General features: G+C 58.4%; 2 protein-coding genes across 2 annotated transcripts; both read right to left on the reverse strand.

The window, feature by feature from the left end:
• Positions 1-415: 415 nt before the first annotated feature.
• ASB10 (ankyrin repeat and SOCS box containing 10) lies at positions 416-9,764 on the reverse strand. Its single transcript, XM_030308841.1, has 6 exons — positions 9,469-9,764; positions 8,406-8,673; positions 5,170-5,689; positions 1,324-1,437; positions 858-1,043; positions 416-714 (listed from the first exon to the last, which is right to left on the reverse strand). The coding sequence occupies exons 1-5, from the start codon at positions 9,737-9,739 to the stop codon at positions 858-860; spliced, it is 1,359 nt and encodes a 452-aa protein (XP_030164701.1). The 5' UTR covers positions 9,740-9,764; the 3' UTR covers positions 416-714.
• A 2,410-nt stretch (positions 9,765-12,174) lies between these two features.
• IQCA1L (IQ motif containing with AAA domain 1 like) lies at positions 12,175-24,324 on the reverse strand. The gene is made up of 19 exons (XM_030295922.1): positions 24,314-24,324; positions 23,317-23,644; positions 22,535-22,654; positions 22,030-22,215; positions 20,777-20,848; positions 19,017-19,222; positions 18,411-18,495; positions 17,828-17,953; positions 17,609-17,684; positions 17,095-17,201; positions 16,457-16,540; positions 16,313-16,368; positions 15,446-15,528; positions 15,180-15,287; positions 14,387-14,586; positions 13,922-14,008; positions 13,455-13,632; positions 12,834-13,072; positions 12,175-12,276 (listed from the first exon to the last, which is right to left on the reverse strand). The coding sequence occupies exons 1-19, from the start codon at positions 24,322-24,324 to the stop codon at positions 12,175-12,177; spliced, it is 2,454 nt and encodes an 817-aa protein (XP_030151782.1).
• Positions 24,325-25,607: the final 1,283 nt, after the last annotated feature.

Here is a 25,607-nt window from a genome sequence, read left to right on the forward strand (position 1 = left end):
CCACAGGGCAGGCAGTAGGTAGAGTTGTTTGCTTTTTCCAAACCCGAACCTTTCACTCTCACCTGAACCACGGTTACCCTCTTTGATGGCCGACACCTGCACCCACCTTCTCGCTGGCCTTCCTGCTCGCCGCCTCACCTCCTTGCCCCAAGGCTCCCTTTGCCGTCCTCCCTCCCGACCCAAGGTTGTTAGCTCACCCACCCTCTGACGCTATCTCGCCTGGTGGCCCTTGTGCCACATCGTGAACCAGAGGGGCCAGTCTGCCTGGGACTGCTCAGCAGCTGGTAGATTCGAAAGGGGGAAGATAACACAGCTGGCACCATGGGGCAGATCCAGGGCGGCCCCACAAGCCTGCCCATCCTGAGCCCCTGAGTGACCAGCTGGGAGGAAGGCCTGCAGGAGACAGCACCCGACAGCACAGGCCTGCAGATTTTTAATGCTCATACAGGGTCTGGCCGGGCTGGAGGGATGCCTCGGGAGACCACCAAGAGGAGTGTATCACTTGCCGTGAGTCCCAGCTCTCTCTCCATCAGACATCCCCTGGCCGCATGGTCTGTCTGCCTCTCTCCCTGGTGGGAATGACAGCATCCACAGGGCCACCTCGGTCTGAACCAGCTCAACTCCGTCCCAGGCTTGGGGTGCTGTGAGAGGCAGACCTGAGCCCCCTGGGGCCTGGGGCACCGGCTTCCAGGTCTCTCAAAAGGCAGTGGACACCTGCAAGGAGAGGCGTGGACTCAGAGAGGTCACATGGTCCAGGGGGCTGGCCGGTTCTGGCCAAGGCCCTGCCCCCAACTCTTCTCTTGCCTCCTACCCGTCCTTCTAAATGGCTGGGACTGCCCAGAGACCCCAGGACTCACCTAGTAGAGTACGTCCTCAAAATCCAGCTGCACGTAGCGGAGCAGGCGGGGTGGCAGGGGAAGGCGGGGGAGGGCGTGGGGCAGGCAGGCTGCCAGGTGGGCACGGAGGGCACAGCGGCTCAGGTGCTGCAGGGATCTGGGCTGTCTCACCAAGGCGAAAAGGGACGAGTAGAAACGGTGGTGCTTCTGGGGACAGAAGGAGGGGCTCAGCGAGGCAGCCTTGGACAAATGGCACCCACTTCTCCTAAAGCGGGGAAGCTGGGGGCCAACAGGTGTCTACAGGAGCCTATAAGAAGAAGTGTTTTGGGTGTTCACTCTGTGGGTTTTCTTCTTCTGGGATGTGAGCAGGTCTCTGGTAGTTTCTGAGGGGCAGGGTGGGGGAACCGACAGAGCTTCCCTGTAGGAGGTGGGAGTCTCTTGGGGCCGGGCTGAGTGACTGCGTGTTTTCAGGGTCCTGGAATCTGACCTGCAGAGTTTCAGGAGGCACCAGGGCCATGGCCTCCTCGGGAAGCTGCGTGATGCTGTAGGTGTTCATCAGGACCTCGATGGTCCTCGGAGACGTGCACCAGCGTTCCAGCACCTGGAGGAGGCAGAGACGCATCAGTGCTCCTGGGGTTACCACACACTGCAGGCTCCCCAGCCAGGCTGCACGGGATGACCAGACATCCCTTGGTGTCCCAATAGGACAGCTGCCATGGGTTGAGTTGTGTCTCCCCATCCCCCTCCAACACGTTGAAGTCCTAATCTCCATTAGAAATCCCCTATTTAGAAATAGGATCTTTGCAGTTGTGATCAAGTTAAAATGAGGTCATTAGGGAGGGACTTCAGAGAGAAGGGACAAGGCCAGGAGAGGCCTGATGAAGGAGCGGTGGTGGAGTCCAGTTGGATCCAGATTTGTTCTTTCATTTCCTCGTTTAGTAAATATTTACGGAGGGCCACTATGGGCCGAGCACTGGGGCCCCAGCCATCAGGATGACGGACAGGTCCTTGTCAGCTGGGAACTCCTATTTCCGTGGGAAAAAACAATAACCACATAAATAACCACTTACAGCTAAGCCGCCACCATGAAAAATAAGTAGGCGTGGCGACTGAGCGTGGTTGGGAGAGTGCTGTCCTAGATGGGTGGTCAAGAAAAGCCTCTCTGAGGAGGTGACCTGATTGGGTGAAGAGTGAGCCATGCTGGGAGAGCAGCCCATGCCAGAGACTGCCCACAAGGAAAGAAAGACAGCCGCACTCGGCCTGAGCGCACGCGCACGCGCGAACACACACACACACGCACACGCACACACCATCATACTCACCGGGGTCTGCACGGACTATCTGGAAACATTTGTTTCATTCATTCCGTGTCTTCTGCCGTATCTCAAGCTATAGGCAGTGGCCGCAAACCCTTTGTAAAATCTGAGAACAGCTAAGTGCTATCTCTCTGGTGGCGTTCCTGTGCATAATACCCGTCTCCCCCCACACACTTACATGGAACATCGGGGGCTTTAAAACCCTTCTGCCTGGCAGGCTGGGAATGCGACATGTGCCTAGTGCTGCTGGGTGGCGGGAGCAGGGCCCCCGAGAAAGCACCGCACACACCTGAAGCCCTCTGCTTCTCGCCCTGCATCTTGGCAGTGCTCTCTGGAGCCCCATCCCATCTGCCCAGAGCAGGTCTCTGACCTCCTCCTCCTTAGATCTAGGAAAGAACAGTCTGGTCACATCTGGCTCTCCTGCTCTTACCTGCTACTCCTGTCTGCTGTTCAGGCGGGGCCTCCCAGCCCACGCTGGGTCCTGTCCCTGCGCTGCCTGGAATGCCTGGGCCCTCCTCCTGCATTTCCAAGCCCGACCCACTCCAAGTCCCATCCCTTCCAGGAAGCCTCCTGCGGCCGTTCCGCCTGAATCTCTCTCCCTATATTGGGATGATGCCCAGCAGCTTTCCAGAGCTTTTCACACATTATTTAACTTGGAACAGCATGAGCTAACAGGTGTTGAGCACCGACTCTAGGTTAGGCCCTGTCTAAAGGGATTTTTTTTTTTTTTAAGCTTATTTATTTTGAGAGAGAGAGAGAATCCCAAGCAGGCTCCATGCTGTCAACACAGAGCCCAACTTATTGGGGCTCGAACTCATGAACCGTGAGATCATGACCTGAGCTGCAATCAGGCGTCAGACACTTAACCAACTGAGCCACCCAGGTGCCCCAACTGTCTAAAGGGCTTTATATGGGAGCGCCTGGGTGGGTCAGTCGGTTGAGTGTCCGACTTCGGTTCAGGTCATGATCTCACGCTCGTGGGTTCAAGCCACGTAGGGCTCTGTGCTGACAGCTCAGAGCCTGGAGCCTGCTTCAGATTCCGTGTCTCCTTCTCTCTCTGCCCCTCCCCCACTCACGCTCTGCCTCTCAAAAATAAATAAAATGTAAAAAAAAAAATTTTTTTAAGGGCTTTATATGGATGAAACTCAGTTCTCATACTGAGCCTAAGAAGCAGGCACGTTCTTCTGTCCTTGTTTTACAGATGAGGAAACTGAGGCCCAGAGAGATGAAGCAACTTGCCGAGGGTCACACAGGTAGTACGTAAAGCTCCAGAGCCTACATTCTTAGTCACCACCTACTTCAGAGTTTGTTGGGAAAACTGTTGGGAGGAACCCATGTAGCAGGCAACACACTTTAGAAAGTGTCTGGTGGTGGTTAGGGCTATGCTCACTCCTGTTAATCCGCGAGTCTCCTATACCTATAGCTTTTTATCACTGGTGGGTAGGACACTGTATTGCATGCAAGGAACACGCGTTCAAAGAGTTCCAGTGACTTCCCTATTGTCACAGGAACAAGCATGGATGCCAGGTCTCCTGAGCACTCAGTGGCTCCTGGAGAGCTGGCTGGGCCTGGCAGTGATCACAGATGACTTCTTTCAGGGAGACAGGGACCTCTGGCAAGCGTGGGGCCACTGAAGATCATAGGAGATGGAGGCAGACTCCTTCCTGAACTTTTTGATCACCTGGGGCGAGGCGCCCACAGGAGGGGAGGAATGGGGCACTTGGTTGTGCCCGCCCCCTTGGTCCTTAAGGCAGGGCAGAGCAGGGCGAAGAGGCAGGGGCAGTGGGGTCCCAGGAAATCTGTTTGCCGCTCTGCGTCCTTCTTCCAACCCCTCCCTGAAGGGGAAATCGTTAGCTGTCAGAGCCACCGTCAGATTACAGGGAATTGCTTGTCTCCTAATTATCTGGTGTTAATAGGAGATTAATTAGTGTTAATTGTTGATTTTCTTGTATTTTCCCAAAGGGGAGACCAATCTGCCGAACTCTCGGGCTGTTTAATTATTTGGTCTTGCTTAGGAATCTAGACAGATGCTTCTAGGTTTGTGAGTGAAGGGGAAAGGCGGGGCCAGCAGAGGAATGTCCAGGACCAGGCAGGGCTGGACAGTTCAAGCCCAGAGATGGGGCAGGGGACCTGCTCACAGCCTGCTACTCTGTATCCATTCTGACTGGGCTCTTCAGAAGTGGGGGGGGGGGGGGCAGTCCCTGCCCCAGGCCCAGCACCCTCTGTGACATTACATAGCCCCCTCCAGACACGACACGGCATGGGACAGGGCCCCCCGCCAGGACATCAGTAGCACAGATCTTCAAGTTGAACCCACTATGGGAATATTTTATGTTAATAAGATAAGATACAGACAGGAAATTGACAGTGAAAGGCTTTTTCTCCCGTGCCAGGATAGCAGCTGCTGGTCTGGGTGATGCACGTCCTGCTAAGCTCTCAAAAACAGGGACCATGTCTGTCTGCAAAAGGTCAGGAGGCTTTGAACCTCATGACCCAGGCTCATCGCTCTGCTCTGGGGAAGCCTCTCCTGGGCACAGAATGTCTCACTGAACGGATCCCACGGCCAGGCAGAGCTGCCTGCACGATTCTTTCATTGGCTTGCCCCCCTGATGAAGAAAGGACTCCCTGAAGCCCACATCAGTCCTGGTTCCCGTCTTTTCAGATGCATGACAATCTGGCCCCCTGCCCTCAATCCACCTCCATCACACACGTGTGCATGCACACATGCATGCATACACATTTATGCACACGCACGTGTATATGCATGTGTGAGCACGTGCGTGTGTGCACGCACACGCACACATACACGACACACACACATACACCCCTCCTGCTGGTCTGCGTCCTTGTCTTTGCCCCCTACTGGGCTTTGCTTGCTTGATGAATGAAAGATGATGAACTGAGTCACGTGCTCAGATGTGTCAGGCTGCATCTAGAGCAACCTGGTGGGAACACAGGTCTGAGTCCCCCCATCCCCTCCCCATCATGGCCCTCCCCCTCGGGCCCCAGCCCCATACCTTGGGGAGGGCCCCAGGCCAGACGCGGACGGCACCATGGTTAAGCAGAGCTCGCACTGCGTGCTCTGGGCTCTGGGCCAAGGCCGCAGCTGGGCCCTGTAGAGCGCAGTGCAGGGGCGTGTGTCCCCCATAGTCCATGGCATTGGCACTGACACCGCAGGACAGGAGCAGCTCCACGACGGCCGCGTGACCACGGCGACAGGCCAGGTGCAGGGGCCGGCGCTTGTCCTGGTCGGCAGCATCGGCCTCGGCTCCAGCCGAGAGCAGCAGGTGGCACAGCTGGAGGCAGCGGGCGGTGGTGGCCTCGGCCTCGGCGGAGGATGCGCAGCGGATGTCACAGGCAGCCAGCAGTGGGGTCCAGCCTTCGACATTCCGGGCATTCGGGCATGCCCCCCGTCTCAGAAGGAGTTCCGCCAGTTCCACGTGGCCCAGCCGGGCGGCCACATGCAAAGGGGTCTCCTCCTCCTCCTCAGACCGGCCATCCACTTTCGCCCCAAACCTCAGGAGCAGTTCTGCGCACCTGGTGAGGGCGAGATGGCAGTGTGGAGGAAGACAGGGCCCCCGCGCTCCTACCGGTCCGTCCGAGCAAAGCAAAGCAGGGGGGAGGGGCGTCTTGATGGATCTGGCGGGCTCGTTGTATTCTCCGGCCCACATTCCTATGTGTTTAAAATTCTCCAAGAAAATTTTAAAAATACTTCTGTTTACTCGGGAGAGGAAAGGACCATGATCACTGGGTGTGATCTCCGAGAGGCTGGACTAGAACATGACCAGCAGTAACAACGTGGGCTTGTATAGAGCTGCGCTGTCCAGCCACGCACAGCTATTGAGCCCCTGTACTATGACGCCTCCTAATTGAGACGTGCTATTAGTAAAACACGCACCCAGCTTGAGGACTTGGTACAAAAAAAGAGAATGTAAAATATCTCGTTAGTTTTTTTTTTTTTTTTTTATATCGAGTACATGTTGAAGTGACAACATTTCGGAGATACGTGTTGAATAAAATATATTATTAAAATTAATTCCTGCTGTTCCACAGATATTTGTATGCCCACATTCACAGCGGCGCTATTCACAACAGCCGAAATGCGAAAGCAAGCTAATCGTTCAGCGGCAGATCAATGGATGAAGTGCAGTTATCTACAGGGGTCGCCTGGATGGCTCAGTGGGTTAAGCATCTGACTTCGGCTCAGGTCATGATCTCACGCTCGTGAGTTTGAGCCCTGCATCGGGCTCTGTGCTGACAGCTTGGAGCCTGGAACCTGTTTTGGATTCTGTGTCTCCCTCTCTCTCTGACCCTTCCCCCCCGTTCATGCTCTGTCTCTCCGTGTCTCAAAAATAAATAAACGTTAAAAAAAATCTTTTAAAAAAGTAGCTCATTTAGGGGCGCCCGGGTGGCTCAGTCAGTTAAGCATCTGACTTCAGCTCAGGTCATGATCTCACGGTCCGTGAGTTCGAGCCCTGCATCGAGCTCTGTGCTGACAGCTCAGAGCCTGGAACCTGCTTCGGATTCTGTGTCTCTCTCTCTTTCTGCCCCTCTCCTGCTCACACTCTGTCTCCCTCTCTCTCTCAAAAATAAACAAACATTAAAAAAAATTTTTTTTTAAAGAAATGGTTAGGATGGTAAATTTTATGTTAGAAGTATTTTACCTCACTTAAAAATTTTTAATTTCATCTATTTCTTTTTTTAAGATTTTATTTTTAAGTAATCTCTATACCCAATGTGGGGCTCGAACTCACAACCCCGAGATCAAGAGTCATAAGCTCTACTGACTGAACCAGTCAGGCTCCGCATTACTGTTCATCTTTTTTTTTTTTAAGTTTACTTATTTATTTTGAGAGAGAGAGGCAGTGGGAGAGACAGAGAGAATCCCAAACAGGCTCCTCACGGTCAGTGCAGAGCCTGACGCGGGGCTCGAACTCACGAGCCATGAGACCACGCCCTGAGCCGAAATCAAGAGTCAGACACTTTACCGACTGAGCCACCCAGATGTCCCATATTTCATCCTTCTGATAAAGCTACTAGAAAATTTTAAATTGCATACGTGGCTCACATTATATTTCTATTGGAACACACTGGTATGGAATATACCTTCAACCATAGTAAGTCAGTGGAGTCTGCTGAAGGATAAATTAACAGGAGGGAGGTTCACAAAAGGAATAAAAATTTGGCCTCATTCAGAAGCAAGATGTGAAATCAGTAGAGAGAGGGCCTCTATTGTATGTACAGTTCGTTCATGGATTTGCCAAGGCTCCGATTGCCAGGATTCCGTGCTCATCAAAAAATTGAGTGATGGGGCGCCTGGGTAGCTCAGTCGGTTGAGCATCCGACTTCGGCTCAGGTCATGATCTCACGGTTCGTGAGTTTGAGCCCCGCGTCGGGCTCTGTGCTGACAGCTCGGAGCCTGGAGCCTGCTTCGGATTCTGTGTCTTCCTCCCTCTCTGCACCTCCCCCACTCACACTTTGTCTCTCTCTCCCTCTCTCTCTCTCTCTCTCTCTCTCAAAAATAAATAAACATTAAAAAAATTTTTGTTTTAATTGAGTGAGGACTCATCCCCCAATGCTTCCTACACGTAGGGCACAATTATTTGGGTCGCAGTAAAGGAATTTTCCGCACACGAAATAATACATTGTCACATGGGTATGTCCATCGGTTTCTTGTGAGTTTAGTTAGTTGAGCTTGGTCCCTAGGCCCATTGTATCTGAGGGTACCTGCCAATAGGGAAATGCCAGACCCGCCAAGGTAGGACGAGACCCTGCCCACAGGGATTGATGCATGCCCCAACTGGGGGCTGCTATCCTTTACAGACTATCAGGATCTCTCCTGGACGGTCAGCTCTCTGAGGGCAGGATCAGGCCTCAGTTCCTGCTGTACTGAGCACGGTGCCTGGAACGTTGGATAATCTCAGAAAAACCAAAACTTCATAGTATACCGCCTCCCCACAATGGATCTGGACAACTTCCCCAGCATAGGCTCCGCAGCTGGGTCCCCGCCACAGCCCTCCGACACCCCTGGGGAAGCAGCAGCTGTCCCAGGTGCAGGCCGGTCCGAAGTTCCGGGGCCAGCTGGCAGGACGGTTTGGGGAGTAACCACATCCTGACTCTCCACCTGAGCCCCGTCTCCTCTAGCCCGACTCACCAGGCCTGCCAGCCCCCAACACGTTCGCTCATCCTCCCCGAGGTCACCTCTCTGCCTGCCCGAAGAGTGGAACGGGGGTTGGGGCGAGGGGTCACTCACTCGAGGGTGCCAGCCCCCCGGCAGAGGTGCAGGGGGAGTTTGCCGTCCTGGTCAGGGATGTTGGGGTCGGCTCCTGCCACCAGCAGTACGTGGACACAGGCAGCGTGGCCCGCGGCACAGGCCTCGTGCAGGGCGGTGCGGCCCCCGGGCGCACTGTCGGGCCTTGCCCGCCGCCTCAGCAGCAGCCGCAGAACGTCCGTGTGGCCCCGGCTAGCCGCCACGTGCAGCGGGGTGGTCAGCTCCTCTTCGTACGTCAGAGACCAGAGTCCTAGGGAGAGAGGGACATGGGCCTCAGACCCCGAAGACAGGCAGAGAGCAGCAGAGGAGGTGGGCAGAGGCTGGGAAGAGGGAGCTCAGGGCTCTGTCCCCAGCCTCCCCGCTCCCGCTCAGACCCCCCCAGTGCCCCTGGCCCGTACTCAGAGCCCGGATGTTGAAGCGGAAATCCCTCCATCGCTCTGGGTCGCTGGTGTCAAAGACGGAATCCGGAGCCAGGCCGGTGCTGGAGTCGGCGAGGAGGCGGGAGACAGAGCCCGCGTCCCCGGCCAGCACTGCCTGCCAGAAGGCCAGGGCAGGTCCCGAGGCCGTACGGGTGACGATGGGTCCCGAGCCAGACTCTGGACGCTCTGCAGACCCTCCGTTGGGCCTCTCCACCAGCCTGGCACAGAGGGCGTGTCTGTCACCGGGGGGTTCCCCCGGCCCCCTGCACTCTTCTGGGGACCAGCTCATGAGGACAGAGTATGAGCTTGTGGGAAGAGGCGTAGGGGGAGGAGGGGGAGGGAGGGGGCAGAGGCAGAGAGAGAGGGAGAGGGGGAGGGAAACGCGGACGGATGGAGGGAGAGGGTCTCTGTGTCCCCGAGCTGAGCCTGACCCGGCCACGCGGTTCAGCAGAAGCTATTCTGGGCTCCGCATGACTTCACTCATGGGCCAAGGCTTAGGCGAGCCTCTGGGTAGGGGAGAAGTAGCCAGGGGCTTCTCCTCTTCCTCAAGCACTTGGTGTCTCTGTGCCTGATGGGGTTAACCCCGGCCCCCGGTCCTCAGCCCTCCACTCCGGGCAGCCCCTCACCCCTCTGGTGACTGCTCCAACGAGGCTCGGCGGCGCGGTGCTCCAGGACCAGGTCGGCTGTGCTGTGCGGGGGAAACAGCTCCTGCAACCTCGCCAGGTCTCCCGTGTACAGGGCGTTCTGCAGGGCCATATCACGGCACAGTAGAGGCGACGGCCGAGTCGGCTCCCGGGCTGGGCCGGACCGGGACCCCCAGACCCGGCAGGCAGGGGCCGAAGGACGGCTCCCCAGACGGTGTCCCCAGGGGGGAGGGGAGCTCCTTCTTCCAGGCATAGCCAGTTTCTGGGAGAGAGGGAGCCAAAGAAGCAGGCCTCGGGACGATTCCACTGGCTGACGGGGCCTGAGCCAGGCCAAGGCCTGGAGTGGGAGGGGCAGGGGAGCACACGCAGGCCGTACCATAAATAGCCCCGGCTGTCCTAGCTGTCGGTCCCAGGGAAGGAGGCTTCAGGCTTGAGTGGGAATTAGGGAGGAGCTGGAGAGCAGAGAGGGGATCAAGCCCCCCGACCCTGAGTTTCACCCTGGAGTTGACCGCTGTCAGTGTTGAAAGGGTCACCCAGATGGTGGGATCCAGCCTGCACTTTCACAGGTAAAGGAAAACGGAGCCCACACGTGCCAAGTGCTTTGCCCAAGGTGTGAGTTTGTTGCAGATCCGGGACCAGAATGGGGGCGGAGGGCGGAGCGGGGGGGCTCTCAAGCTGCCATTTTCATACCCTCTCCCATCGATCATGTGCTTCACCAAGCCAGCCTCCAGTGGCCTGGGCTCTGATCCCAGAGGGAGGGCATGTGGGTGCCAGGAAATTCTTCCTGCCCTCCCAAATGTCACCAATTAGCCCCGCACACCCTTCCCCCCCAAACCAAGGAAAGAGTCCACGGTAGTGACACATGGCAGAGAGCGCCCTACTCCACGAGGCACTCCTTCTAGGGGCTCTCTAGAAGACAGACCTGGGGCGCCTGGGTGGCTCAGTCGGTTAAGCGTCTGACTTCGACTCAGGTCACGATCTTGCGGTTTGTGAGTTCGAGCCCCACGTCGGGCTCTGTGCTGACAGCTCAGAACCTGCTTCGGATTCTGTGTCTCCCTGTCTCTCTGCCCCTCCCCTGCTCATGCTCTGTCTCTCTCTGCCTCAAAAAAAATGAATAAAAACATTAAAAAATTCAAAAAAAAATAGAAGACAGACTTCCGCCTGGAGGATACCGCCTGGAGGATAGAGGCTCGGTCCACAGGCAGCAACAGAAACTCCCAGTGTCCACCCTAGGTGCTGCCCCCCTCTGGCCACCCCAGGTCTGACCCTTCCATCTCCCTGGATGTTTCCTGGATCTCCCATGTCTGCCTGCCAAGGTTAGAGGGGCCTCAGGGGGGGGGGGGGGGTGAGAAGGAGGAAATGGGTCTCAGGATAACAAGACTACTTTCATTTGGAGAGATAAGAAGGAAACCAGGGAGAAAGAGAACTCGAAACCCATCCCCGGGCAGCCCCACCGCCTGCCCTGGGCTTGCTCCTCGGGTCTCATCTCGTCTGGCTCTCATTGACCTCCATGAGCGGCAGAATATACCTTGACTTCTATTCACACACTCTTTTTTTTTTTTTTTTAATTTTTTAATTTTTGAGACAGAGAGAAACACAGCCGGAGCAGGGGAGGGGCAGAGAGAGAGAGAGGGAGACACAGACTCCGAAGCGGGCTCCAGGCTCTGAGCCGTCAGCACAGAGCCCGATGCGGGGCTTGAACCCACGAACCGCGAGATCATGACCCGACCCGAAGTTGGACGCTTAACCGACCGAGCCACCCAGGCGTGCCAAATTGACACGCTCTTTATGCTGCTTCCTCTGAGAGAGCCCGGGGCTCTCAGCCCTCAGTGCCCCCAACTGTTCCCTCCCCAGCAAGGGGGACCCACAGATGAACTTCCATCCAGGGGCGCGCGGCCCTGGGTCCCATCCTCTGGTCCCACCGGCCCCCTGAGGGACAGGCTCTGGGTCAGAGGAAGAGCTCGGGCAGGTGGGCAGGGGGCGTTTCAGAAAGATGTGGGGACCACACATTGTAGAGCCAGCGCCTACTACACCTTTTCTCCCTAGAACCTTCCTCCGCCCCACCCCACTGCTGCCTAAGAGTCCTCACCACCCCCGACACACTTTTGCAGAATAATCAAACCCTAGAGCACCGGGGACCTCGGAGGGTGGCTGGTCCAACCTCTCCTCGATTTACACGTAAGGAAACTGAGGCCCAGAGACCAGAGGGGGCTGTGTAAGATCACACAGAGACTTAGTACCGAGTGAGGCAAGGACTGGGGGCTGCCGACAGCCACATTTGTTTTTTTCTTTTTCCAGACTTAGTGGAGACCCCCCCTTTCTCCTGGCTCTTTTTCTTTTCCTATTGTTCTCTCTTAACACCCCCCCCCCCCGCCAGGGAGGAAGAGAGCTGGGGAGCCAGGACAGGAAATGACAGGAGATGAAGGCCTGGGTGGGGTCAGAGGACAAGGACCTGGGACACGAGCAGAGAAGGCTATGAGTGGGCGAGGACTGAGGACCAGGAGGGGTGCGGTGTGAGGGGGAGCCTGGGCACAGGCAGGGGGCACAGAGAAGGGGCGGGAAGCATGGAGATGGACAGAGAGAGCTGCTCCCCAAGCCGTGTGGGCGTTTATGTCTCTGCCCCCGGCCCTCCACCTGCGGGCACCGCCCAGTCCCCCTTGCTAAGCCCGGGCGCCCTGGCCTCAGCCATCACTTCCTTTTCTTCTCCTTTGCCAGCTTGGCCTCCTCAGCATCCTGGTCCTTGCTGAGTTTTAGCCTCTTCTTGCCCAGTGGGGTCTTGAAGTACCAATCCTGGGTGGGAGGAAGAGGGGGAGGGTAAGTGCAGCGGATCCACCCCTGCTGACCTGCCTCCTGACCTTGCCCTTCCCTAGCCACAGACGTGTCCTCAGCAGCCTTTTCTCCTCTCTTCCCGGAGGCAGGCGTCCTGCTGGAGTCCTGGTTTCCCTTGTTCACCCCCCCAACCCTCCGGGCCACAGGGTCCGCCACTGCCGGGGCGAGCCCTCTGTCCTGTCCTCCCACGGCCATCCTGCCGCCCCGGGGGCACCGGTGGGCACTGACTGAGGTGGAGAAAGTGAGTGTCACCTGGTGCCAGGGCCAACCAAGGGCTCTTAACACACAGGTGGCACTTTCAGGCTCCTGCCCTTGAGGAAACCGGGTGAGCGGGTCCTGCCCATGTTTCCGTCCCTGAGATTTCTTGTTCCCTGCCCAGCTCAACTCCATGGGGGAGCAGAGGGAAGGATCTAAGGGGTGCTGTGGGCCTGGGGCTTCAGGGGGCTGACCCCCTGGTTGTGCTGGCCCGAGACCCTCCCTCCTCCTCCTCCCCGCTCCCCCCAGCCCTAAAACCTCACCTTCAGGGACTCCTCCTCTTCCCGGTACACCGGCTCCAGCTTCGCCAGATGCCCCAGGAACTCCGAGGCCACCAGGGGCCTCTTTGACAACTGTAGGACCCGCCGCTCGGTCAGCACTGACTGGACGGCTTGGTGAATGTGGCCGGGTGTGTACCCATCAGATACCTTGGCCAGGGCACTGATGTCCAGGCCCTGGGTCACGTGGACTCTGTGGGCCTCTATCATCTGCCTCCAGAGCACTGCAGACATTGGGGGAGGACACAGGGCAGGGAGAGGCAGTGAGTACCTCTGCCTGTATTCGGAACCAGGCTTCTGGAGAGCAGCTCTCTGTTCATCGCTGCCTCCCCTCCCAGGAACGTGTGCATCATCATCTCCACTTAACACGAGGAAATGAGACGCTGAGGACTTAAGTGGCCGGCCCAGGACCTCGGAGCTGGGCCAGGGCCCGGGCCACTGGGCTGCTTGTCTAGCTGCCCTTCCAGGACATCTGGCCATGGAGGCGAGGTCTCAGAACAGCTGTGGGGATGGGAAGAAGGGCGAGGATGCTTTGGCGGGGGGGGGGGGGGGGGGGGGGGGGCCTGGATCCCTTGTCTGGCCTGTCTCCACGTCACAGGACCTCACCGTAGCGAGAAGCATAATCGGGCCGCGGCACGAGGAGGATCCGTTCGTAGGTCCGGCACAGCCCCTGCATCTCCGCCAGCTGCGGCTGGTTGGTGGTCCCGATCAGCATCACACGGTCTCCCGGGTGCAGCAGTCGCAGGGCCTTGGCGAGATCCTTCTTTATTCGCTTCGGTTCCATCTGCTCGGGGTGAGAGGCCAGGGTGGGGGGTAAGGGGAGGGGGTTGAGACCTGGTGACTTCTAGGGGCTTCTGAGTTCTCTCAGAGGACACGCCCACATTCAGCCTCACATGGGCCCCAGGAGGCGGCCAGGAGAGGCTCTCAGTCCTGCTTTAAGGATCAGGACAAGGCAGCGGGAGGACAGGGAACCTGTCCAAGGCCGCACGGTGAGCGAGGTCTGGCGCTGACGTGAACAAGCCCGGGACCGCCAGCCTTGCCCGTGGCTCACGCGGCCACCCGGGTCCCCGCACCTCCTTCTCTCCTTTTGGGACCTTCTTATAGAAGTTCTTCTCGGCATTCCCGATCCAGATAACAGAGGGCTGTAAGAGTTGAGCCACCTGGACAAGTCAGGGAGTAAAAACCTGACGTCAGATGTCCCTGGGCAAGGGTCACCTACCTCCCCATCTGGACCAAGAGGGGGTCAGGGCTGGCCTTGAGTCTCCAGCCCCCACTTCCCACGCACTGCCTGCCCCCCCCCCACCCCGTCTCGGCCTGTTGCACTGTCCATCACAGCTCAGTGCGAACACAGCCCTCCCCCCGCTGCCACCCCAGGGCTTCAGGTATCCGCCAGCTCCTAGCAGAGGGTGGGAGGGAAACCTCACCGGCTCCTGAAGCCACACCACGTGGGCAGATGGGTGGCCTCCTAAGCATAAAGCCCACCCCGCCGTGTCGGCGCGGCCTGAGAACGAGAAACGCCCAAGTCGGGGGACCCAGACCTTAAAGATCATATGCACTATCATCTGCGCCCCGGTCTTGCCAGGATATTTGCCCTGCAGGTTGTCAGGTGACAGGTCAAACAGGTTGGCACCGGTTTCTGTGCACACGGCCTTGACCAACATCTTCTTCCCTGTGCCAGAGGGGCCCACCAGGAGGATGGAACGGATGAGAGGAGCCATGGAGTGTATATCTGGGGAGCCTGAAGGAGGAAACAGGGGCCAGAGGCTGGCGGTAGACTGGCAGGGGGGTGGGGGTGGACCAACTGGGTAAGGTGAGGCCAGAGGCCGCAGGCTGGGTGGGGTGAAGTTCAGATCCTGGCTGCATTGCCTTCCCCGGGTTTCTGAGCCCTTGGAGGCCTCGCTGAGAGAGGCAGCCGGGATGGCCTCCAATGGCCTGCGGGGTCAGGAGGGGGCCTTCTACCCCCGATGCCCACCCCCCACCCCTCCCTGCCTCGACGCCCTTTCTGTTTTCTGTACCGTCTCTTCCTACTTCTGGATTACGAAGGGGTGGAACTAAAGGGCACGTGACCCACCACTTCAGAAGGATCCTGGTCTTCCGGGAACGGGACAGACTATGGGAAATCACTTGGGGTCGGCTAAGGGGCCGGAAAAGTGGTCTCCTCGGTAGGTCAAGGGCCCGCATGACTTCTGGGGTGGCCCCATCAGGGTGCGGCCTCCAGCATGGGTCCACGGCACGGGGGACATGCCCACCTCAGCCCCCCTAACCTGCACCCAGTCTCCCCCTCGAGCCACCTGCCAGCACTGGCCCTTCCCTCTCCGCAGGGCATCTCACCAAGCCGAAGGACCGCGTACAAGGCCACGTTCTGTCGTATGTCAAACAGGGAAGGCATAGGCAACTTGTTTGCCAAACTCAGCGTGGATCCAAGATAGAGGTAGTCCCCTGGGGGCGGGGGGGGGGGTGGACAGGCAGCCACCTGGTGAGTGCCACCCACAGGGGCATTGCCGAGAGCCACTTGTGGAGAAGGCTCGCTGCACAGTGTGGTAGCTGGCTATGGGAAAGGCCGTGGCCCGGGAGGAGGCGCTGGGAAGGGGTCTTACCAATGTAGTCTTTCAAGGCCACAGTCTGACTCTTCCTTAGGAAGCCAGAGACCACAAGCTCTTCAAACAGAGAGTCCAGGGTCCTGCAGAGGACAGCACAGAGGGGCCCCTGAGGACAAAGGGAAGTGGAGACAGAGACGAGTGGGAGGTGCTACAGGCTCGAGGAAACAGGTGGCAGGGGCCTCGCACCCCATAGCTAGGCTCAAAGATACCCACGGTGCCACTGGCCAGCCGGCACACGAAGGAACAGCACCAACCCGCTGGCCCAGAAGGCAGCCGGCCCACAGCGGGTGCTCTGGGGGTTGAGTGGGGTGCGAGGAGGCCCAGGGCCCTCGGAGACACTCCCTCCGTCAGCCTGCTCACGGCCCAAAGTTCCATCACCCGAAACCCAGCGGTCTGGGCGACATATCACCGTCTTCCTAGAAACCACACTTAAGAAGTACCCACTCCCGTAGGCACTAGGGCGGCTGACATCAATGTACCTGAGACTCATTTCACCCAAGACGTGAGTAGACAGGGGCCACTGACAAGGTGGAGGCCGGGGGCAGGTGGCTTTGGCAGGGACACAGTTGACTACGGCAAAGGTGGGAGGGAGGACCGGGAAGGAGGGAGCGCCGAGGACACTCTTCCACTCACACCTGCCTCTGCGTCATCCTGTTCGAAGCACTTTCTCATGCTTCTATTTGATCCTCACGGCTATCCCGTGAGTTTGGCAGGGCAGGTACTTGGTTGGGGAGGACAGGGAGCCAGAGAGGTTAAGTGACTTTCTCTAGGTCCCGCAGCAACAGAACCAGGCCCGGAAGTCAGTCCTGTCCTGCACCGGGGCTTCCCCCCGCCCCCCCCCCCCCCCCAGTAAGGGTCTGCTACCTGTTTGGGGTCAGATCTTTTTCCTTCTTCTTCCCAGTTTTCTTCCCGGTCTTTTTCTGGTTGGAAACAAGCACACAGGCAATTGTCCTCTGTTCCTTGCCTCCCCCGCTGTGTGCGTGTCCTTGTCTTAGCCCTCGGTCTTGCCTTCGGAGCCTTCAAGGCTCTCTCCTCCTCCCTGTCCACAGCCAGGCGCAGGTTCTTCAACTCTTGACGCATCAACTCATCCACCTGGGCGACAGCAGGGAGTGTGGGGGGTGGGGGGGGGGTGGGCAGCGAGGGGCTGCAGAGGACGGGTGGGAGGGCCGCACCGAGACAGGGGCGGAGAGGAGGAGGGCTGCCTCAGAGAAGAACGAGACTGGCCCCTGGAAGTCAGCTCGGGTGGCCACTCACAACCTTGCTACACACTCTTCTGGAACCTTCAGGCCTTGCGTCCCTCCCCCTGCCCCTGCCCCTGTCCCCGTACTGGTCCGCACCCAATCCTAACCCACATCCTGCTTACACGGGAGCCTTGCTCTCCAATGGGGAGACGCTCCAGGATGCAGTCAACTGGCTTTCAGTTCAAGCCCCAGACCCACCCTTTAAAGTCTGTGTGACTTGAGCGGTTGCATGTTTCCCGACGTCAGGAAAATCATGGCGCCTACCTCAGGGGTGTCAGAAAGATCACAGTATCCACATGGCAGGAACCCTTTAAGGGCTGATGGGCATAAGCGCATGAAGCGTTCGGGGGCCCCGGTGGGGACACAGAGGAGGCCTGCAGGGAGGCCCCGAGCCCGCCCGCTCACCTGTATCCGGATCTCCTGCTCCACTTCCTTCCTCTTCTCCACCCGGAGCATCTCGGGGTCAAAACTCTGATTGGGGTATACGCTCTCACGCCGGCTCCTCCAGACAGCTGACCGTGGAGAGACGGACAGAGGAATGACGTTCAGAGCCCCGGGGCACGCACACGCTCCGGCACGCATGCGCGCATCCGCTCTCGCGTTCGCACTCGCGCGCACTTGCCCAGGAACCTGACCCCGGCTGGGACCTCCGTCCTCACGGGGCTGTCTGGCACCTGCTGCTACCCGGACCACAGAGGCCTGATCCCAAGGCCTCAGGATTCGGATCCAAAGTCATAAGGCATCGCCCGCACCCCACACTTCTGTCCGCCTTCGGCATTCTCCCCTCGGCCTACGCCATTGCACCCCACACTGCCGCCTCAAGGCCCACACAGCGTATGTCCACTTTCCCCAGGACCAAGGGTCACCCCAAAGCCCTGACAAGGCCTAGACACTCCTCCGCAGCCCCTTCCCCTCTTACTTATATACTCCTCGTGTGCGGCATTAATCACAGGTATAAATTTGGATGGTGAGACTTTCAGTATTGCGTCTGCTTCCTAGAATAGAAACATCCTTTTCTCTTGACCCCCCCCCCCAAGATCTCTGGCCCTTATTCCCCTCAGACCAGCTTCTCACCAGGAGCTCCCTCAGACTCCCTTCCCCCTGCCCACTTGGTCCACACCTCCGGGAGGTGTCTTACCCCCTTCCTGGTCTTTGTTTCCTTCCCTTTCTTCTTCCTCTCTTTTTTCTCCTTTTCTTTTTCCTTATTTTTCTCTTGGTCCTTTTTTTTGCTCTCCTGGACCTGCGCCTCCAGTTGCATTTTCAGCTGTGATCAGGGACGGAAGAGGTTTCAGAGGAGACCAAGGGATTCGACGGGAGCAAAAGATCCCGGGCCGGAGACGGGGGTAGACGAGGGTCACGGGTGGGGGCCAGATAGCTGAGAGCCCAGAGATCTCACTGGGGTCCAGGGAAAAAGGGGCACCAGGTGAACAGGTGTTCTGATCCGAGCTGCTGCTCTTTCCTGGCCCATGGAGGCCGGGAGCCTCAAAAGTCTCAGCAGACATGTTTTCTCTCCCTGGCCAAAGATGCCTTCTCCAGACACAGGCACCCGCTCCCCACCACGCAGTCTTGCTAGCTGCCTATATTTCCTCCAGCCACGTCTGCCCTCACTGAGGCTGACCTTTCCCCCCGACCCACCGCCACCCTCAGTTTTCACTCAGTAGGCTCTATAACTTCAGACCCCCGCTACCACAAAAAGTCTCCTGTCCCCACTTATAGGGTACCTGTTCTGGAGTCTTGTCTGCAAAGATCAGGTAGGATCCACCTAAAGACTCATCTGGATAATCAGGGAATCGACCAGTAAGGGCACTAAGTGAACATAAAATGGTCAGAGAGATGGACAGGTGAGTGGATGGACAGATGGATGGATGGGTGGACGGACAGTGGATGGGTGGGGGGATGGATGGATGGATGGACGGACAGTGGATGGGTGGGTGGGTGGGTGGGTGAGTAGAAGAGTGGGTGAATGGACGGGTAGTTAAACAGAGGGAACGATGAGGAAAGAAAAAGGACTAGGGGGATAGAGAACAAGAGGGAAGGAACAGAGAGGTACAGATTAGAAAGGAGAGGCTCCTCAGGGGGCTTCCATGGTTGCTTTCCCCATATGGTTTTGGCATTTTCTCTTCCATCGGGGGAAATGAGAAGTCATGTGTAGAGATGGTCTTGCAGCTTGGGGGCCCCAGGTTGAAGTCAGGTGTGTACGCAGCGAGTGAGGGGGATGGGAGCGAGTGGAGAAAAGGGATCCGCCTGGACACAGAGCAGGTGTGGGGACGCTGTGCGGAGCAGGGAAAGAGGGATCGGTTGGGTCAGCTGAGGCTGGGGACACTGACCGGCACTCAATAAACCACTGTCGGATTTGCTCCTTCAGTTTCTCCTTTATGTCAGGCCCCTCTGTCTCTCTGAGAGAGTCATGAGTCTTCACCATCGCCAGCTGGAGCTCCTCCTCCTTCTCTATCTGGCAGAGCCTCCGGACATCGTCCCTGAGGCCAGCCTGGAACATGATACCCAAGCTTTCCACCTTGTTAGGCGAAGGGAGCTGGCGAAGAGGAGAAGAGGCCCAGGGTGTCAGGAGTGGGAGGTGGGGGGTGGGGGGGGCGGGCCCAGCCCCTGGCCTCAGGCACACACACCTGCCCCCCTCGCTCCCCAGCACACCCGCACACGTGAGGCCTTGCATACACGCCCACGCGGAACAACGGGCAGGCCTGCAGCAGGAGAAATTGTGTTTAGAGCCAAAACTCGCCTGTGTAAATTACTCTGATAATGAGTTCGCTAGATGCATCTGGGCCGGCCCCCCTGCCCGCTCCCCCCCCCCCAGCACGCCCTCCCCTGTGAGCCTCCGGCCCCAGCCCCCACCCACACCCCCGCCCCAGCGGCCCGTGTTGGCAGCCGCTCTCGCAGCCACTTTCCCGCCTCATTGGCTCCCAAATGTATTTTAAATATCACTCTGCGCAGAGACAATTACTGAAAACGCTGAGCTCACACTGTTGATGGGCCCGGGCGGCCAGGCTCATTCCTCACCCACCACCATGCCATGCCCCCCACCTCCCCCCAAGGCCTGACCCTGGCCTCCCCTCTGCCCGCTCTTGCCTCCCGGGGGCCCTGCTCTCCAAACCCCCAAGTCTGACCTCCACTCCCCTGCGGTGCCCTCTGGACCCTCCCTCCTTCTGAAGCCCCCAAGCCTCCGGGAAGAGCCACCCCAGGCTTTGTCTCTGATCCCTTTGGGGCCCCGGCCCCTCCCCAACTCCCTTTATCAGGAGGCCTTCACAGCCTCTGCACATTGCAAAGCCCACTCTCAGGAAGCCTCACCCCCACCAGGGCCTTCCTTTCCTAAGTCAGCAGAGACTAGCCCGATGTAAGATCCATCAGAGAGCGGAGGCCTCTCAAGGAGTGGGGCCTGCTCACCCTGCCTGTCTACACACGCTGGGGGCTGCCCCTGTAACCACCCACACTGCCCCACCGGGCACACCCTTTCCCATGTACACGGGTAACACTCAGCTCTAGTCCCTGCATAGTAGAGGAGAAGCCAGTCTGGGCCCCCGCCGAACAAGTGGGGGAGACTGTGGCCCGAAACACTGTGCTGTGAAAGGGATGTGGCCCCCATCCCAACTTGGCCCTCACGGTTCTCCCAGAGGCTGCAAGAGCCTGGGGCGGGGAGGGAGGCGATGCTCCCACTAGCCTCGCGGCCTCCTCCCTCTGCTGGGGCCGCTCGCGCCGCCTCTCCTTCCAGCCTCTCCTTCCAGCCAGGGGCTCGAACGCGAGGTCCAGGACGCTCCGTGCTGCTATCGCTCACCCCGCCCCACATTTGAGACCCTTCCAAGGGTTTTGGAGAGGGAAAGGTGGAAAGGGACCCGGCTCATTGGTGGCTTTCTGTTCCTTTGGCCTCTTTCACAAGCCCTTAAGGATCCCTTAACCAGGGTCTACAAGGCCTAAACCCCTCCACCCATGCCAACCACAGTCCTGAGTGGAGGGAGGTGTGTGGGCGGTGAGGGTCTATGCAGGGCTGCACTCTGACAAAAAAATAAGGGAGGGAACCCCACGCACCGGCCCACCTCGTGCTCTGGCCTGTGGCCGTGGCGAGGGGGGCACTTACCATGCCGATGAACTCCATCTCAGTTCGCCGGTCCTGCTGAGTGCGTTTCCTCTGCAGGTAACCCTTCCACACCTGGGGGGGACACAGGGGCCCAGACACTCCCACGCTGCATTTCTGCAGGGACGTGGCTCGTGCCATCAGCCTCCAGGGGGAAGCACCAGCCACTCCCAAGGAAAAGTCTGGTTGGGGAGCTTGGGGGTAGGAGGTGGGTGAGGACTGCTGGGGAGGACACCTCCCAGGGCGGCCCGCAGGCAAGCAGGGGCTGCCCAGAACATGGTGGGGCTGGTGTGCACCCACACAGTCCAGCCCCAAGCTTTTGTTCCCCCAGGGCCCCGAGGAATTCCCTCCTTCTCAGTCCCGCCCTCTAATCTGCCGTGTATCTCTTGACACGGACCTCAAAGGCCACCTTCTCCAGGAAGCACCCCCCGCTCTACCTCTCTGGATTCCCACAGCATTTGGAATACCTACTTGATTCCCCCCCAGGCACATAGACATCAGCGCTGGCCCTGATTAATTACTACATTTTTGACACGAGGAAACTGAGGCTAGAGACAGGATATGGCCTCTCTCGGGTCCAAGAGCCCATGAGGGCCGAGCTGAGACAGGACCAGGTTTCCTGACTCCTTGCCCAGGGCTCTTCTCCCAGGCCTCCAGCTGCTTGCTCACAGAGCCGAGGACAGCCCAGTACTTGGGGGGGGGGGGTTGCGCACTGGGCAGGGGAGAGGCAGCCTGTGCTTCACTTACTATGGATCCTTCTCCCCTAATTTTTTTTTTAATGTTTATTTATTTTTGAAGGAGAGAGAGAGAGAGAGAGAGAGAGAGAGAGAGAGTGTGTGAGTGGGGGAAGGGCAGAGAGAGAGAGGGAGACACAGAATCCGAAGCAGACTCCGGGCTCCGAGCTGTCAGCACAGAGCCGGAGGCGGGGCTCGAGCCCACAAACCGCGAGATCTTGGATGGATGCCCAACCGACTGAGCCACCCAGGCGCCCCCTTCTCCCCTAATTTTAACGATCCTTCTGTTTCTGGGGCTTTTATGATATCCCACTACGAGTCCTTTGGGGGACAGAGGTGTAGAATAAATAATAAACAAACAAGATACACACTTATTGACTGATTAGGTCCCTAGTTTTAGGATCTAGCCGCGGGGCAACAGAATCCAAGCTCCTGCACCTCTGCCCTCGGTTGGTGAGCCAGGCAGTCTTCCTGGAAGAGGGGACTCTACCCGGACCTTCCTCCTGGGTGCTGGGGGATTACCTTCTGAATGGTGACGGCTGCTTGGTCCTGACTGAACTTGTGCCAACCTTCCTCTCGAATCTTCCGATCCCGCTCCTCCTCTTTCCGAATTTCTCGCATGAAGATGGCTCGGAGCCGGCCTTGCCTGGCCCGCTCAGCCCTTTGCAGAAGGGTTATGGCCTCGGTCCGGCGCAGTTCTGGAAAACGCTGGCCAGAACATAGGCAAAGGCTCAGGGGGAGATGAGAGAGGGCTTGTATTCAGGCTGGCAGCTGGGAGACTGTTCGCCAAAGGGCATGCTGGGGACGTGATCCTCCCAGGGCACGTAAGTGCCCCAGTCCCGTCCTCTATCTTGGTGTGAGAAGGTTTCAAGGAGCACAAGAGCGTCCTTGAAGCAGGCCAGGGATTACCCAAAGAGCGCTCGGAGGCGGCTATAGGGCAGGGGACGTCCTCTCTGTGTCCTGGAGGATGGCATCTCTCTCCTGGGAGCGGGGTATGGAGGGGAATCTGGGAGGGTGTCTGATTTACCTCCCTGGAGGTCACTGGCTCCATTCTCGACAGGATCTCTGCCAGCATCAGCTCCCGCTCCTTCAGAATGCTGGACTGCTCCAGCAGGAAGTATCTGGGGATTGGAACCTCCAGGTCTGCCTTTGGGGCGATAGGGGGGAAGGAGGGTCAGGAATCAAAACCCAGGCCATCTGGCCGATCGGTCCCACTTTTCAGCTGCTTACACCGACCCTGGTGATGCTCTCCTTCATCCTAGAGCCCTGGGGTGGGAGATTTATGGGTCATGGGCAGGTCCCCCCCGGAAGGTCATGCCTCTATCCCCCTGCTCCACGGTGTAACCAGAGCTGAGTTCTGGAGGGTCACGATAGGTGATGGGTAGTGGTTCCAGTTCTGGCCGTGCGTCAGAATCGCCTGAGGGGCTTGTTCAAAGGCTCAAGCCGATCGGTGGGTTTGAGCTGTGGTCGGAGATTCTGCACTTCTAACAAACGCCTAGGTGATGCCGCTGTGGCTGCTTCCAAGGACCACACTTCGAGAAGCAAGCCGGCAGGGGATTCTCTTCGCCGATCCCCTGTGGCTGGTGGGTATTCCCGGCCTCACGGGGCCTCCGGCCTGCCTCTTCTAGCCACCCCCTAGCTTACTTGGTAGCGCGCACGCCCTCTCGCTGAAACCCTTCTCCCGATCAAACCCCAACCCGCTGATCTGCCCCATCCTCTTTCCCGGCCCCGCCCCCTCCTGCCCCAGGTGGGGGAGGCGGGGCTCGGCGCCGCCGGAGGCGGGCGCTGGAGTGGGCGTGGCCCGCGCACCGTGGTGAACTTCAGGTCGTGCAGCACGCGGTCCAGGCGGTGGTATTCGCTCAGGTCCGCGCGCACCAGGTCGTCCTTGAGCTCCAGCACGCGGCCGGCCACGCTGTCCAACAGGCGCCGCAGCAGCCGCCGCTTCTGCGGCTGCACCATCTGGTCATGGAGGGTGTCGAACCGGCGCAGCAGCCCCAGGTAGTGCAGGTAGAGCGACGAGAGCCTGTACTGGAACGACTGCCGTTCCCGGTCCGGCACGGGCTGGAGCAGGGGCTGCTCTTGGTCCAGCAGCTCCTGCAGGGCCACGTGGGAGGTGTCCCAGAGGCGTTGGTACGCTCTGGAGAGGAGGGGAGAGGAGGCAGCAGGCGTGGGGCGATCTGAGCCGTGGAAGAGTGGGGACAGTGGGGGGGGGGGGGTAGGGGGAGGGGCGCTGCCGTGCCTTGTGAGGAGTGCAAACTCGGGTTCCAGAGGTTAAGGTTACCCATGGGGCCAAGGTGGAGTTCGGCGAAGGGAGGAGTCGCCGGGGGGGAGTGAGGTGGTGATTACAGAGAACTCATGCCCAGGCTTAGAGAAGGTGTGAGATTGGGATCACCGGGAGGGAGTCCGCTGGGGGATAAGCAAGGAGCTCCCAGTAAGGAAGGGGCCTCTGGGAGTCTGCACTGGGTCCCTCCGGGGAGAGGGTGCGGCCCCGCGGAGGCTGCAAGGGTCTAGAATGGTGGGTGGGAAGTGGGGGTGAGGGATGAATGTGGAGAAGGTCTCTTCCCCTGATCCTGGAATAAGAAAACTGGTCCGAGGAAAGGCTGAAGAGGGAAAGCTGACCACAGGCCGGAGCAGCCAGGGTTGCTGTGTGAATGTCCCAGGGGCCCGGCCGGGGCTGGCCCAGCACAGAAAGCCCCTCTCCCCAGCATCCCTCCTCCCGGCCCACCTGCCCCAGCCTGACGGGACCAGGCGAGGCCCTTCGTTCTTTGCTTTCCCAGCCCTGGGTGCTCCACTCCTCCTCACTCACCCCTCAGACATGGTGCCCACTTCTCACACCGCCCTTGGTGAGCTGCTCATGCCATCCACACAACCTGTGGCTCCACCTTGACTCCACCCCACCCCGAAGGCCGGAACAGCCCGGTTTTAAGAGTTCTGTCCCATTGTCCCAGTGTTCTAAGGCTGTGAGGGGAGGGGACAGCAGGTGCAGGACTGGGGACGCTTAGGATGTTCTCGTCGCAAGCCTTGGAAGGCTAGAGCAGAGCGTGGGGTCAGCTGTGGCTACTTGTGAGACTCAAATAAAAGGGTGGTCACGATTTGAAGTCACCCCGTGAGCTGTGAGGCTCTGGCATTCGTCTTTCCAGCTGCACTTCTCAGCTGGAGGAAGCCTGTATTCCCGAACTCAGAGCCAGTGGTTCGTGTGAACTATGCCAGTGGAAAGATCGACATTAGAAGGAGTAGGTGAGACTCGGTGGTCTTTGGGGGCTCACTTTGAGCCACCTGCGGGTCACCCCATCGCCGTTACGGGCTCAGGAGGCCATTATTCGGAAAGTACAAACGGAGTCAGCTGGGGGTGACTTTTTTGATTCAGTGTTAAGTGGGGACTTACGAATAAATACACGAGGCCCAGGGCCAAGGAAAGGGGGAGAAAGGCGACAGCAGCAAAGAGGAGCTAGGGACGAGGAGTTGTGGGGCTTTAATGTACATGCAAGTTACCCGAAATCTTGTCGAAAATTCCACGATCTGAGTTGAGTCTCTGAGTCACAGGTTAGCAAGGTATGAAACACAGTGGGAATGGGGGACAGCGAAGGCTCAGGGGCCAGATGCCCTGGGCTCCCCCCCCCTTTCTAGCTGTGGGACTAAGATGTGGGTGATGGGTTCTCTTTTCATGGCATCTGCACGTTAGGCTGCAACTCTGTATGAGAAAACGTGTGTGAAGTATGTAGGCCTGTGCCCCAACGTCAGCCATTCTTACATGGCTGTTCGGTACGTGAAGTTGAAGGTGACAACCTGTATCTATCCAGTTGCAAAGGGGAGACAAAGGATTTTGGACTTGCTCACTAAATGCAACCCCTCGAGCCCCAGGCCCTCCACACAGCTTGGGAGAGGATTGGTGGGCCGTATGCCCACAAGGTAGAGCAGAGGCCAAACGAGAAAAAGCAAGCATGGCCGAACGTTCGGTGGTGAATCTCAGCGAAGGATATACAAGGGGCCGTTGTACTTTCTCGCAGTCCTTCGGCGGGTTTGAGATTTTTCGACGTAAAATTTGGGAAGAAAAGAGGAGCCCCAGATACTCCTACCAATTTGTTCTGAAAGCACGAGGG

Source organism: Lynx canadensis, chromosome A2, assembly GCF_007474595.2.
Source record: "Lynx canadensis isolate LIC74 chromosome A2, mLynCan4.pri.v2, whole genome shotgun sequence".
Classification (NCBI taxonomy): Eukaryota; Metazoa; Chordata; class Mammalia; order Carnivora; family Felidae; genus Lynx; species Lynx canadensis.